The sequence below is a fragment of the Alosa sapidissima genome, chromosome 2 (genome assembly GCF_018492685.1).
Source record: "Alosa sapidissima isolate fAloSap1 chromosome 2, fAloSap1.pri, whole genome shotgun sequence".
NCBI lineage: Eukaryota > Metazoa > Chordata > Actinopteri > Clupeiformes > Clupeidae > Alosa > Alosa sapidissima.
In genome coordinates, this window is record NC_055958.1 from 6,091,035 (window position 1) to 6,106,356 (window position 15,322).

Consider the following 15,322-nt stretch of genomic DNA (forward strand, 5'->3'; position numbering starts at 1 on the left):
TTGCAGTGAGCATCAAATTTGTCGACTATGTCCTTAATTTTCCATTCCTCTTTAGCCGTCTCACCCATCAGTGTGTCCAACAATTCTCTGCCACTCTCGCCGACAAGATAACTGAAAAGTTTCCCCTTGGTCTTTTCGTCGTCATCGTCCATGGCTAAATCCACATAAAGCATAAACTCTTCTCTCCATGTCTTCCATGACTTCGCAAGGTTACCCGAGTCCATGCACAACGGTTGTGGAGGTTTCAATCCTTCCATGACTGGCGTTGGTATGCTAATTCGAGTCGTATGCCAATTCTAGCTTTGCCGCGCTTCCCACTAAAACACTGAAAACAGCTGAACTCTTAATTTCAAATTAGACGGTCGTAAAACCGGTCAAGTCCGTGACCGCTGCCACCATGTTATATTCTGCTCCTTCTCACTCACTCGGGCTACAGAATATGTTAATTCTGCCCAACGGGGCAATACTTTTATTAGTTTTCTGGGACACGTATACAATCAGTGCAGTCACCTCTTGCCCTGTCTCAGGTGTCACCCTTTAACAGGCCCGTGGGACAACAATTCCTATTGTTACAGCTTGTTTGATTGTTGATTTCTGTCGCCATATAACGTTCTCTTTCGTTCCATAGCTCTGTCAACATTGAACAATGAAAATAAGGGAGATTTCCCGGGTTTTTCACGCAAAATACGGAAAATGTCAACATTCGTCCCCATTAACGTTGGAATGGTTGGAGCCACAAAGTAGCCTACTTTATTCACGCCTAACAGCCTATATCCATTTGGTCAACTTTAAAAGCTAAATTTAACTTTGGTTTACTTGTAGTTTACCGTGTAGCCTAACTTTAAACAGTGTGCATGCTTAACATAGCCTACTTGTGCTTCATTCATCCACACATCCAGCTCCTAACGTTTTGACAAGCATTTCTAATACCAATTGACCTCGTTCCTGCCCATCTCTAGCTTTGCTGTCTCCATCCTTTCTGTTTTTGTTGTTTTCAAAAAAATATATAGTAGGCCTATTTATTGGTAACCAGCAACAAGTGCAATTTGTTAATCGCTGTCATTCTCTCTCCTGCCAACACAAATGTGTTACGTTCCAAGTAGCAGTGCGTAATTCTGCTTCATAAAGTTGAACAAATACATTTGGTCATATAAATAGCCAGTTTATGGTCTACAGTGTAGTTGGTAAGTTATGGTAGGCCAACTTGGAGTGAATATACGATTCTTTGTCTAGCTGAGTAGCCTGGCAGGTGCGCACGTAGGCATAGCCTACGGCCGAACACTGCAAGCGCTAATGAATCGTGTTCTCACGACAACCACGTCGTTAACTTAAATAGGCCTAGGTTAACATCACACTGAGTTCGCATTCAAGCAAGCAAAACGATGATTTGAATACATCTGTTTCACTGGAAGGGCAAGGGTAACAACAGGACAACACAGAGACAGGTCAGAATGCAGGACTAATGTTATGAGAGTATTACAGTAATATGGGATAGTCTACGGGAAAATATTAAAACGGCAAGACAGCGGGGAAACGTTAAAATGATAAACCCGGAAAAAGTTGGCATGTTAGGTATTTTTCGGTCCCTGTGATTATTTGTGAAATTGTGCAAACGGCCTTTTCAAGTCATTTGAGAAGGAAGGAGTGTAAGCTCCCAAATTGACGCTCGTCTGAGAAATTGAGTTTTGGATAATGTTCAGCTTCGGCAGCTTTACAATGACTGAGGAAGCCTATAGACGAGTCCATAGCAACAAGTTCATGTGTTGAATTTGTTATTACCAGGGGTGAAAGTAAGCCGGTACTGGCCGGTACGGAGTACCACTAAAATATTTGGAGAGGGTACGCCGTACCGGAAAGAAAACTATACTGTCTCTGAAAAATATAGCACTTTCAGCATGACAACACAACTGCTAACGTCAAATTACCAGAAGCAACACGTTTCCCCCAAAATATATTTCATATACATCGTTCTGAACTGTATCTGAATTGTGTCTAAACCTCCCGTGCAGCTGGACAGACAACGAGCAAGCTATAGCGCGCGTACAGTAGCCTACAGTAATTGCGCCAACGTGCACTGGTATCCAAAGTGTTTTAGCAGACGGACTTTTCTTGCAAAGTCTCCCAAATAAAAAAAAACATACAGGCTAAAGAAAAATATGTTGATGTTTCAATAGCTTATTCTGGTTTTATGTGTGCAGTGTTTCGCTGGAGAGACAGGAGACAGACAGTGCGTGTACGGCTTAACCAGATCTTGCGCAGCAATAATGAAAGTGTTTTAGCGGACAGAAGTATGTTGCAGTCTCCCAAATAAAAAGGCATGACTCAAAGAAACGTGTTTCATGATATACAGTAGCCTATATAAAAAAAAATTGATTGGAAGTGGGAGCGAGCAGAGTAACTAGGTTAAATAAATAAATAAATGTTGAAATTAAGTGTTTGCAATTTATTCATAATCAAAAACAGATGCAGGTGGGTTAAAGAGTGATACTAGAGTGATAGTGATAGAAGTCCTAGTGAATGCTTGATAAGTAGACTATAATACAGTAAATAAACAAATAAATAAATAATAAATAATTAGGCTAAGTGAAATTTTCGGCGCGCGCTCTGGGCGGGCATTATAACTCTATATCATAGTACCACCAAGAAATAAAAACTACTTTCACCCCTGGTTATTACCCAGTGTGCTTTGTTGAATGGTCTCAATGCTTTATTGTTTTATTTCATGTGAATACTTACTAGAGGAGTAACTTTTCTCGTTAGGCTAATGCAGTTGCAGGAAGTGTGCATTTAGTTTCCATGCTTATTGTGTTTCCACAACAATGTTAGTGAGTAAATCTACTGAAATGGCCACCCTCTTGGTGAAGTGTGATGTGTAAGATCAGAAAGCAGAGGTTGGTGTAAGGGCGGTAGCATAAGTTGATGTGTTTTCATAGCGCCTAAGAGCGTGGGCGGAAGACATCGACAATTAGCCAGGGAGGGTCATGTCATTTTTGAAAATGCTGCTGGAGGGTCGTTGGTAATTACATAGCAGACAGGGGAGGGTCATGCTACTTTTGATCGAAGCACTCAAAATCCCTCCGGTGATCCCGTTTATAAATAACGAACGGTCCCTTGGTGTTCAGTTTTCTCTGTAAGTGTTTTCAGGTACAGTACTGTATGTGTGTGGTAGGGTATTACCAAATACCTGATGTGCTTGCATTTCGAATATAGGTGTTTTCCGAATGATAACAGGAGAATTAATTTTTGAACAAACTGTCTAACGTGTTTAAGCTATGGTTACACAGTGTTTAAGGTATGCTACAAGACGTTTAGGTATTGAGGCATTGGTCTAATCATTTGTTTTTAGTGTGTAAGCAATGGGGAGAAACTGTAATGATTCTTACAGTTCATTCCTACATGATATTCCTATGGGTGAGCAGTGATTTGCAAACTTGCTCAGACTAGTGGCCTAATGTTAATCCGGTATCTGATTCACTGCTTCCAAAATGCAAAAGAAAACATTACACAATGTGTTTTAATCCTAATGCTCACCTGTGTGTAAAATATACTGTATATAATATATGATTTACAGTTAGCAAACAGTAAGAAATGTTCAATGGAATTACCAAATGAAACAGTCAGACGATAGATGTATGTGCTGAAATCATGCTTTATTGAATCAATAATAATAAAACTCAAGGAGGTTGCATAATATAATTAATACTACAATACTAAAGTTAATCAAACCAAAATGTAGGGCATATAGTTACTTTTGTTAAGTCATCTTTGCACAGCAGGTGTTGTTACTGTGGTACAATTTCTTGATAGTTGCCCCAACGACTGACAGGGTGAAATTCTAAAGCTAACACACAAACACACATGATGCACAAAGCAATCCTCCAAGAGGAGGCTCTGCCTCTGCAAAGAAGTACAAGATATACTTTTTATGTTTTATGGCCAGGTGATGTTGTTTTTGAAAGTATATTCAAGCAGTCCTTTGCCAGACACAGAGCACATAAAAACTTTTGCTCAAGAAGTGCAGGCCGCTCGCACTTTGAGCATGTCATTAAAATGGTGGTATGACACAGTCAGTCTGAACACAAGGCCTAGTTGTCCTGCTTACATGAGGGTAATATGCAAACAGCACTCAAGGTCTTATGGTCAAGTAACATTTCATAAGAGTACGGTAATATCGCTGCATGTATAAGCATACAGTGAATATTATATTGTCTCTCAGATTTAGTAAAACATCAACAGGGAGCCTCTCTACCTGTTGAGGCAATCTTAAGACTTCAACTTTTTGTTGAGGCACAGAGTTTAGTTTCAGGTTTAACAGGGTATTCGTTTCATGCGAAACTTTCTCCTATTAAACATTTAGTTCCTTTTGTTTCAGTTAATATTGTCATAAATAACAATTCATACATTTCCCATAACCGTTAAATTCGGCTATATACATTATGTACATGTCACAGAAAAATGGATCCAAAAATCCTAAGTCATAATTATCCAATATGGCACATTTTATAACAACTTTAGACTTTAGTCTAGTTTGGCATAAATTAATGTCAAGTTTGGTATAAAAATAGTTCATATTTACAGGAACAGTAATCCAGGTATTTATCAAGTAAAGATTTTTTGCTCATTTAATAAATAAAAAGGCACTTAAAGAGGGAGGGGGATTAGAAATAATCATATTGCTTTTACACTGATCGAATACTAATGGTGACAGTTGCTGTGTCAGATCCATGCTCATTGGAAAGTTTAAGGGTGTATGCACCAGCATCACTCTCTTTGACACCAGTGATGATGAGTGTGGTGAGGTCTTCTGTGGTCTCAATGTGGAATCTGCCACTTTGCTCCTCACCAGGCAGTTTCTTTCCTGAGCGGGACCACTCAATGTGAGGGATGGGCTCTCCAGAGAAAGCACAGGCAACGGTAAGGACTTTCCCTGTTTCACTGCTGATATCCTCAGGGAGGGCTTCGATTCTGGGTGCTGAGCCTGGATTGTTAGAAGGGAACATGATTACATTTCTAGATAGTAACAATATCAGTGGCAAATACGTAACTGGAAAACATGAGCTTGTTTGTCTGACTGGTAAGATATCTCACCTTGCCCACTGTGCAGCATGGCTCTCATGGAGGACCCCTCTACATGTGAGTGACTTGACATTGACATACTTGAACTCATGGCATAAACAGACTCAGATGTCATTGAGGACATGCTGGATTGAGACATTGTTTCGAACTTCATTTCAGCCAACTTCATTTCAGCCATGCTGGAACTGCTAAATGAGGACTCTTGAACAGAGCTCTCCATGTGGACAGATTTGGATGAAAAAGCGGAACTTTCTTTCATGACCATCATTTCAGATGACTCTTGGAATCCATGACTCATGACCTCAGAGGTCTTTACAGATTCTGCAATGCAAAGAGGACAAATATACTGGGTTATCTTGTGTACAAGTGAATGAATGTTAAACTACATATCTATGTTTAAAACAGCAATAGTGTTGTCTTTTACCTCTAGATGTATACAAAATGTTGTGAAACATAGTAAATATATCACTTACGTTGAATTGCCATGTGCGTTGCTACAAAAGCTGTAACCTTTGAGTATATGCTCTGGAACACTTGGCCAGTGAAGGAGAATGATGTTTTGGACATTCCACCTTCTGTAGTAATCTCACAGGTGTATTCACCTTGGTCACTCTCAGAGACGTCATAGATAAACAGACAGCAGGTTCCGTCGGCAGAAGTTTGAATTTGATAGTGACTGCCTTGTGTCAATTTTTTGCTGCCTTTGTACCACACAACTTCCTTCACCATGCTTTCAGCAACACAGTACATTTTCACTTTGTCCTCAGCAGCCTCTGCTTTAAGCTGCTGAACAATCTTTGGTGGGGCAGATTTAACTGGTGTTGGGGACTTTACCCGTTTAGGTGACATGATAGGTTCTGGTGATTTGACTGTGGGTGGGGATTTCACCCTCATTGGTGAAGTAATTGGTTCTGGTGATTTGACTGTGGTTGGGGACTTCACTCTTGGTGGTGAAGCAATTGGCACTGGAGATTTGATTCTTGGAGGTGAAGCAATTGGCACTGGAGATTTGATTCTTGGAGGTGCAGCAACTGGCTCTGGAGATTTTACAGTAGGAGGAGATTTCACTCTCTGTGGTGAGGTGATTGGTTCTGGAGATTTTACTGTTGTTGGAGATTTCACCCTTGGTGGTGAAGTGATTGGCTCTGGAGATTTTACAGTTGGTGGAGATTTTACCCTTTGAGGTGAGGTGATTGGTTCAGGTGATTTTACTGTTGTTGGAGATTTCACCCTTGGTGGTGAAGTAATTGGTTCAGGAGATTTGACAGTCGTTGGAGACTTCACTCTTGTAGGTGAAGCAATTGGTTCAGGAGATTTGACAGTCGTTGGAGATTTCACCCTTGGCGGTGAGGTCACTGGTTCTGGGGATTTGATCGGTGTTGGAGATTTGAGCCTTGCAGGTGATGTAATGGGCTCTGGAGATTTAACCGTTGGTGGGGATGCCACCCTCTGGGGTGAGGTCACTGGCTCAGGAGACTTGATTGGGGTTGGTGACTTCACCTCAGGTGATTTGACTCGGGGCTCTGGTGAGGTAACCTGAGCAGGTTCTGGGGATTTTACCTCAGGCTCAGGAGACTTCACACTTGGAGGTGGGGCAACAACCTCCTCTTTAGGTGGTGGTTTACGGATGGTCAAAGTAAATCTTGCTTCTTGAGTGCCCTCTGAGTTCTCCACTATCACTGTGTAGCTGCCCTCATCAGAAATCTCAACCGAGGTGATTTCAAATGTAGACTTATACTGTGTTGTAGTCACCTGGTAACGATGTGAGGACACAATGGTAGTTCCTTCGTGCAACCATGTCACTCTTGGTGCTGGTTCACCATCAATATCACATGTGAATCTTGCTGTCTCCCCAATAGAAACTGTAGTTGACTGAGGCTTTGTAAGGATTCTTGCAGATAGTGTGGCCTTAACCTTCTTAACCTCTTCAACTACTTTTGTCTTTGTTTTTGTAGCAGCAAACTTTTCAGATGATGAATAAGATGCAGAAGACAAGTATTCAGTTGAAGCATATCTTATTGGTGACGATGCCAACCTCTCTGCTGCAGCATACTCTAAAGCCGATACCTCACGTCTTTCCATGAACTTTGTTGAGGTTTCTTTGATCTCAAGGTGAGTTCTTGATGAGGAAGAAGCTCTAACTGATGATACATGGTAGTAGTCAGTTTTTGTGACATCTGGGACAAATGTTGCAGGGGTCTCCTCATCTTTACGGCGAGAGGAATATGTGGAAAATTCTCCACCTGAAACATCAAGGGTGGCATAGTCGGATGCCTCTCCCTTTGAATTTGTGGCGACAACACGGTATGTTCCACTGTCCTCTGCAATGCACTCAAGGACTTTTAGAGACAGAACTCCACTCATATCTGTGAACTGGTACTTGCTGCTCTCTTGAATTTCCTGTCCATTATGATACCATTTGATTTCTGCCTCTGGCTTGGCTTGGACATTCAATGTGAACTTTGTGTTCTGACCAGATGGCACACGATGAGAACGCATTCTCACAGTAATACGTGGAGCATGATCAAGGCTGAATGGTGTCTGAGTAACAACCTGGTATTTTCTCTCAGATTTAAGAGCTGCTTTCCTTGATTCATATCTTGACATGATGTCAAATCTGGCAGATCTCTCAAACCTTGAGGATGACCTGGATGACCTCTCTGTGGAAACAGGGCTAGGAGAGCGAGGACGTGTTCTTTCAGGGGTTGGTGATCTTCTCTCAATAGCCTCTCCCTCAACTTCCACTGCAGGGCGAGTTCGAGGAGGTCTTATCAATTCAGACACTGGACGCATCAGCTCAATGTATGTTGGTGACAAAGACCTTCTTCTCCTTAGGAACTGAGCAACAGTGGTGCGCTCTTTCTTTTCCTCATGCTTCATCTCAGCCATTGCAACAGCCCTTGGTGATGCACGGCGCAGTGAAGACAGTTCAAAGCGTACTGGACTGCCACTTGGTGGGGAGGCAGAGAAGCCTAGTTCAAGCTCCTCCTCAAGCATCTGCTGCTCTTCTTCAGTTCTCTTTGATTTCAGATATTCATCCACAGGCTGAAGAAGTTCGTCCTCAGACATATCTCCAAGAGACCTTCTTCTCTGTCTGAAGGATGCCACCGATTCAGGTGAAGGCGATCTCCTTGCTGGTCTTACAGTTTCAAGATCGTCTTGCGTGAGATGAGGAATACGGAACCTTGGCCTATACTGGTCTGTAATTCTTGGGAGTGGCATAACATAGAATTGCTCCCATCTGGAAAGCCGAATGCGGCGTTGTCTCTTCTGCACAATTCTCTCCATGCGTTCAGGTACTACATACTCATCACGAAGCTTCTTGTACCACTTCATTTCAGACAAGGGAACAAAGTGTTTGATACCCATGTCCTCCTCAAGAACAGTTGGATCATGAGCCTGAGGTTCTGGAATTTCATAGGGCATACGGATTCTCTTCTCTTCTACCTGTATTTTCTTTGCTGTCTTATCGACTGTAATGTCAAATTCACCCTGGACATTCTTTGTGCTGAATGCTGGTTTGTATAATTCAGCAACTTCTTTTAAAGCTTCCTGTGCAGCTAGATTGAGTGTTGTCTCAACCTCTGTGCTTGAGAAGTGCTGTGCCATCTTCAGTGTCTTTTTGATTTGGTTCTGAACATATTTTTGTTTTTCATCTTCACTCTTAAATTCTCTCCTGGTATATGTAAGACGATCAACCTTAAGTGTGGCCTGGCAGGTTGTTGATCCTGATGAGTTTGTTGCAGTGACTCTATATGTACCAGAGTCCTCAATAAGAGTTTCTCGAATGTGGAGAACATGGTAGTCTGCACTTTCTTGAACAACTGCAACTTGTGGTCTGAATTCCAGAGGTTTGCCGTCCTTCTCCCACTTCAGGGTTGGTGATGGAATTCCAGACACCCTCAGGTCAAAGCGGACGCTTTCTCCTTCAGTACATTCCACATTTGCCAAAAGGCGCTTGAACATGGGCCTCATTGTCTCTTCAACAACAGGGTGATGGGTTACTGTGAGGCGGGCCTTGCAGCTGTCCTCACCAAACTTGTTATGAGCCATGACAGTGTACTCAGCATCATCATCAAGTCCAACATTGTGAATAAGCAACTGATAGAGACCCTTGTCACTTATAAAGGTGTACTTGCTGTCATCAGGTTTGATTCTGTGTCCAGCCTTCAACCAAGTTACCTGTGGCTCTGGATGGATTGTAATTGTAACTCCAAACCGTACATCTTCACCAATGTATGCTGTACGGTTGTACAAAGGTAGTGTGAACTCAGGAGGCCTGTGAAGAAGTTTAGCTTGATCAATCCTCTTCCTCAGTTTCTTAACTGTGCGTCCCAGGTAGTACTCACGAAGAGATCTTACGTTTTCCACAAAGATCTCTGCATAGGAATTTTCTTCCCTCTCCTCATTAACAACTTTGCATCTGTACAAGCCATCATCTGATTCCTCTATGTCCTTCACATAGATGCTGGCAAATCCATTAGCATAGCTGATTTCATACTTATGACTTGCGACTAGCTTGCGAGAACCATGGTACCATGTCACCTCTGTGTTTCTGTCATAGTCTGCGATGCTGCATGTGAATCTCACATGACCACCTTCCTCAGCAGAACCATGCATGACAGGTCCTGGTCTCAGGCCTTCCTCAGGAATTCCAACCTTCACTCTTTCAACTGTAAGACCCTTTTGGCTTCTGTAAGCACCACCATAGGCAATACGTGCTTCTGAGATCACAGTGCTCCATTCCTTCTTCACTAATGTCTGGTAGTACCTTCTGTGTCTCAAGGTTTTGATCACTTTTTTGCTGACATTTTCAATCTTCATCTTGAGCCAAGGATGTTCAAGTGCCTCAAAGGCAGTCATACGTTTCTTCCTCTCCTTAACAATCAGTCTGTCCACAAAGTCCATAGCTTCAATGCTAATGTCTCTGAATGCATCATTGTCAAATATGTACTCCACATTTGTAATATTTTCAACCATCTTGTGCTGAGACTCAGCGGCGAATGGATTAAGGCCACTGAGAAGCACATATGCCAGAACACCAACTGACCACATGTCTGTTGCTGTAGAAACCAAATCATGTTTGTGGATTTCAGGTGCATAGTACTCAGCTGCACTGAACTGGATCCTAAGATTTTCTCCAGGAGTCAGAAGTCTTGCCTGGCCCATTTCAATAATCTTGATGGTTGAGCTCTTTCTTGTGGTATAGATGATGTTTTCAGGTCTAATGTCAAAGTGACCGTAGTTGTGACTATGCAAGAACTGAAGAGCGGAACAGACCTGTCTCATGTAGCGTACAATTTCCTGTTCTGTCAGGTCAAAGGTAGAGGTGCCAAGACGGTCTAATATGTCAACACCAGACAAAAATTCGTAGATCAAAACATATTCCTCCAGGCTATCAAAGGTCTCATGCAGATACAGAATATTCTTGTGTCTGGCCAGGTTAAGGGTCTCAACCTCTCTAACCACCAACTCACGATCTGCACCTTTCACTTTAATGAATTTGGCCAAGAAAGTCTTCTTTGAACTTTTTTCAACACAGCGATGAACTGTGCCAAAATGTCCAGAGCGGGCAAACTCCTCAGCAATGTTGTAAAGAGTAGGCACAAGCTTCACCTTGGAATTAGGGACTTCTTCCTTGGTCACTTCCCTAGCCTCATCCACTTCATCATCATAATTTCTGATAGTTGATTTGTCCTCCTTTGTGGTCACAGGCTCTGTAGGCTGAGATGGTTCGCTCACACCAAATCTATTTTCAGCAATGACACGGAACTGGTACTTGGTCTTGCCAAAGAGATTGATTACAGTTAATGTAGTTTCAGTTGTTGTTCCCACACGGATCCATCTTTCACCTGTAGTGGGACACTTCTCCACAATGTAATTAATTATTGGGGTGCCACCATCATCTGCCGGAGGACTCCATGTGAAAGTGAGAGAATCTCTTGATACATTACTGACAATCATGTCTTTAGGTGGTCCGGGTACATCAGCGACATCCAGTTCAATGGTTTGTTTGTCAACTCCAAATCTGTTCTTTGCTGTTAAGATGTAGTAACCTGCACTCTTCCTTTGGACTCCCTTAGGGAATACAAGAGAAGTAAAGGATCTTGTGACTATCACTTGATGATATGCAGTGTTGTCAATTATCTCTTTTCCTTTCTGCCATGTCACTGCAGGCTCAGGTTTTCCACTGATTGGAATTTTGATTGTGACCACTTCGCCACGAACAGCATGGACAGCTCCAAAGCCTTGCAGATCCTGGGGTAGGTAGATCCTTGCAGGAACTAAAAAAGAATAACAAAATGTTATTTAACAGTGTAAAAATGTAATATGAATTTATCATTTTGGGCATGTAACAGCTTGAAATTGAAATAAAGATCTTATTATCAAACTGCATATTTCCTCAGCCTTACTTTCAACATCCAAATTCACAGTTGTTGAAATGGATCCTTTTGAGTTTGTTGCTCTAATCTGGTAAGTGGTAGCATCACCCTCATCAGCATCAGAGATAACAAGTTGGTAGTATCCTCCTTTGAATTCTTGCCCCTTGATCTTCTTTCCATCTGGTAGAATTTCTTTGCCACCTTTGTACCATTTAATGACAGGTTTTGGATGTCCAACAACCTTTGTCACAAAGGTAGCATGTGCTTTATATTTCACGGTCATGTCTCTTATTTCTTCCTTGAACATTGGAGCACGAGGTTTCTGTTCCGACTTTGGAATGATGGGCTCTGATTTCTCACTCCAGTCACTCTCACCGCCAATGTTTTCGCATTTCACACGGAATTCATATTCAAAGCCCTCAAGGAGTCCTGTAACCTCATAATGGGTCTCCTGGATTTCATTAGTTGTAACAGCGATCCATTTATTCTGTTTCTTTTCCCTCTTTTCAAGGTAGTAAGCTTTGATCTTGGCACCACCATCGCTAGATGGAGCCTTCCAAGATACAATACAAGAATCCCTTGTGACCTCTGTAACAACAGGCTGTTGAGGAATTCCAGGTTTTTCTGTAAAACACAAGAAAAAGTAAATTATTCATAAGAGAATAGATCCATATATTTACGAAAATAAAATTTGTTGGATTGTAGAATAAATTGTATGAGGCAATATGGAATAGTATGTCAAACAATAAAGCAGACATACGTCTGGCAAATAATAATAATAACTGATGCTGAAGAGTTTACATACCATATGGACTTTTGAGGATGAGGACAGCTGGAATTTCGAGTGCGCCACTGATGCCATACTGGTTCTGTGCAGACACACGGAAGTAGTATCCAGCATTCTCAGTCAGATTTGGAATACGGCAAGTTGTTCCTGAAATTGAGGATGACACAAGATGCCACTTCTCTCCCTCTTTGGCTTCACGCTTCTCCACAATGTAGTTGGTAATCATTGCACCGCCATCATCCTTTGGTGGCTTCCAGCTGATAACCACAGCGCTCTTAAGAATAGATTCAACTACAATTGGTCCTTCAGGGATGACTGGTTTATCTGAAATTAAACCAAAATAGTGAAACACTGTCACTTTTTGCAACTATTGATATTACATTTTTATTACTTATTATATTTTTAAAAATATATTTTAGTTATTTTCTGAACCTGAGTCTATACTATATATTGACTCACCTTGGATTTCAACACGCAGAGATGTGTCAACTGTGCCAAATTTATTTGTTAACTGCACTTTGTATCTTCCAGCATTTGTCTTACGCTGGACATTTCTGACCACAAGATGAGAGTAACTCTCTGTGTTCTCAATGATGACATTCTCGGATGGATTCAGAGGCTTCTTGCCATAGAACCACATGATTGATGGGATTGGTCGTCCAATGTAGACAACGTGGAGGCGAAGGCTTGTTCCTGATCCAGCATAGTATTTATCTTTCAGAGGGAATCCAGGATGGAACTGAGGTGCTGCCTGCAAACGGAGCTTGCCACTGGTCTCAATTTCACCAGCCTCATTTATGGCTCTGCAAGTGTACAGGCCCTCATCTTCTTGCTCATCTGTGACCACTGTTAGGGAGTGGTTACGGCCATCAGAGCTCATCTTATATTTGCGGCTCTGGATCAAATCCTTTCCAAATCTGTACCATTTAATTTCAGGAAGAGGTCTGCCAATAATCTGGCAGGTCAATGTGCCTGGTTCTCCAAGCTTAGTAGTTACATCTTTAATCTCTTCCTTGAGGACTGGAGCCTCTCCAACTGTAACAAAATAAATGTCATAAATTAAACCAGAAAGGCCAATAAAAACAATTAATTAATAAGGTACAACCTGAGATACTATGAGAACATACCACTCAATTTGGTCTTTATTCCCATGGCAGTTCTTCGTGGTCTGCTCAAACCAGTTTCATTTTGAGCAATCACTCTGAATTCATACTCAGTTGCCTCCTCAAGACCACCCATAGTAAACTGACGGTCTTTAGAGCGTTCCTTTGCACATTTCTTCCAGGCACTTTCACCTCCCTGTCTGTATTCAACCCAGTATCCCAGGATCTCCTTACCACCATCAGATTCTGGACGGAGCCAGTGGATGGTGATGCTGTCTTTGGTAATGGAGACGATGTCGATTTCTCCTGGCTGGCTTGGTTTGTCTGTGAGGTGCAATGAAAGCAAATAAGCATGAAAGCAAATAAGCATTAGTCAGTGAAATTGATGATTTTTTGTGTATTATAAGTTTAATGTCATGTTTCCTATAATTCTGTTCTTACCAAATGGATCTTTGCATACAACTGATTCAGAAACAGCTCCAGCTTCACTCAGACCAATGTCGTTTTGGGCGACCACACGGAAAACATACTCTGCATCAGGGATAAGTCCGGTGAGGGTGTACATTGTTGTGGTGATGTGAGTCTTGTTGTGACGGACCCACTTCTCTGTAGACACTTCCCTTCTCTCAACATAGTATCCTGTGACACGAGAGCCACCGTCGTCTTTGGGCTTCGACCAAGCAAGACCAATGGTAGTCTTAGTGACATCCATGATCTCTGGAGGATTGTAGGGGGGCTCTGGAGGACCTTTTGTGTTGAAAGAGAGTGTAGAATGATCAGTGAAACTCACTCAACTAATTTTCATGGTGAACATACTGGATAAAATTACTGATAACAAGTACTTACTGAGAGGTGTTTTGGGTGTAACCGACTCATCTGATTTCAGGGATCTGCTGACACCAAACTGATTTTCAGCGTATACTCTGAAGTGATACTCAACATTTTCCTTGAGTCCTTTAACTACAAGAGACGTGTCAACCACTCTTGAATCCACAGTATACCAGGCTGCTTTTGGAACTTCACGTCTCTCCACAATGTAGCCAAGAATATCAGATCCACCATCATTGGAGGGAGGTCTCCAGCTCACCCTCACAGAGCGTGCCTGGATATCATCAAATTCAAGAGGACCTTCAGGCGCGTCTGGACGTCCAATGACTTTAACATTGATGTAAACGGCCTTCTTGCCACATTTGTTCTCCAGGACGAGGTCATAAGTGCCAGTGTCATCTCTGTGAGCATCCTTAATAACAAGCTCAGTGCGATCTTCACCAGTGGCAATCATGGCTCTGTGATAAATATCACGGCCTTCCTTTGTCCACTTGCAAGTTGGGAGAGGTTTGCCCTTAATTGGCACAGACAGACTGACAACTCCACCCTGTCTGACAACGTATCCCTCTTCGTACATTTTGTCGAGTTCATAATCAGGATATTCTGAAAAGGCCCAAACAAACATTAACACTCCATATATTGAAAACACTGCCAACTTAATTGCGTTAGACACATATTCAATAAACAGTTTGGATTTATTGTAATATTTTGAAATAACAATACATAACACATTGATATTACAGTATTGTCATTCGTACCAAGCATTTCTGTGACCTTGACAATTCCTGGAACTTCGACAGGTTCTCCAGCTCCACCAGCATTGCATGCCATCACACGGAATTTGTATTCAGCGCCTTGTGGCATGTGTGTCAGAGTGTACTCGCAGATCTTTGTTGGTGTGGTGTTGCACTTTGTCCATTCAACTTGGTCAACCTTCTGCATCTCAACCAGATAACCAGTCACCACAGAGCCTCCCTCTTCCTCAGGAGGAAGCCAAGCAAGGGAGACCGATGTTCTGGTGGTATCGGTAACCTTTGGATTGACTGGTGGACCAGGTGGTTCTGAGAGAAAATACATTTAAGAGTCCATGTATGAGTACTTGCGTGAGCTAAGAATAGTAACATTATTTATACATTATTTTTCAT

The 15,322-nt window shown here is 42.0% G+C and overlaps 1 protein-coding gene across 1 annotated transcript in view; it reads right to left on the reverse strand.

The window, feature by feature from the left end:
- Positions 1-3,631: 3,631 nt before the first annotated feature.
- The window catches only part of LOC121703966 (titin-like), a 182,083-nt gene continuing 170,392 nt past the window's right edge, over positions 3,632-15,322 (reverse strand). The window contains exons 209-218 of the mRNA XM_042084447.1: positions 14,936-15,238; positions 14,196-14,780; positions 13,791-14,096; positions 13,374-13,673; positions 12,706-13,281; positions 12,265-12,570; positions 11,490-12,083; positions 5,550-11,360; positions 5,089-5,397; positions 3,632-4,978 (exon numbers count right to left, since the gene is read on the reverse strand). Of these exons, the coding sequence (XP_041940381.1) occupies positions 4,680-4,978; positions 5,089-5,397; positions 5,550-11,360; positions 11,490-12,083; positions 12,265-12,570; positions 12,706-13,281; positions 13,374-13,673; positions 13,791-14,096; positions 14,196-14,780; positions 14,936-15,238 (9,389 nt within the window). The 3' untranslated portion in view covers positions 3,632-4,679. The remainder of the gene's footprint in view (positions 4,979-5,088; positions 5,398-5,549; positions 11,361-11,489; positions 12,084-12,264; positions 12,571-12,705; positions 13,282-13,373; positions 13,674-13,790; positions 14,097-14,195; positions 14,781-14,935; positions 15,239-15,322) is intronic.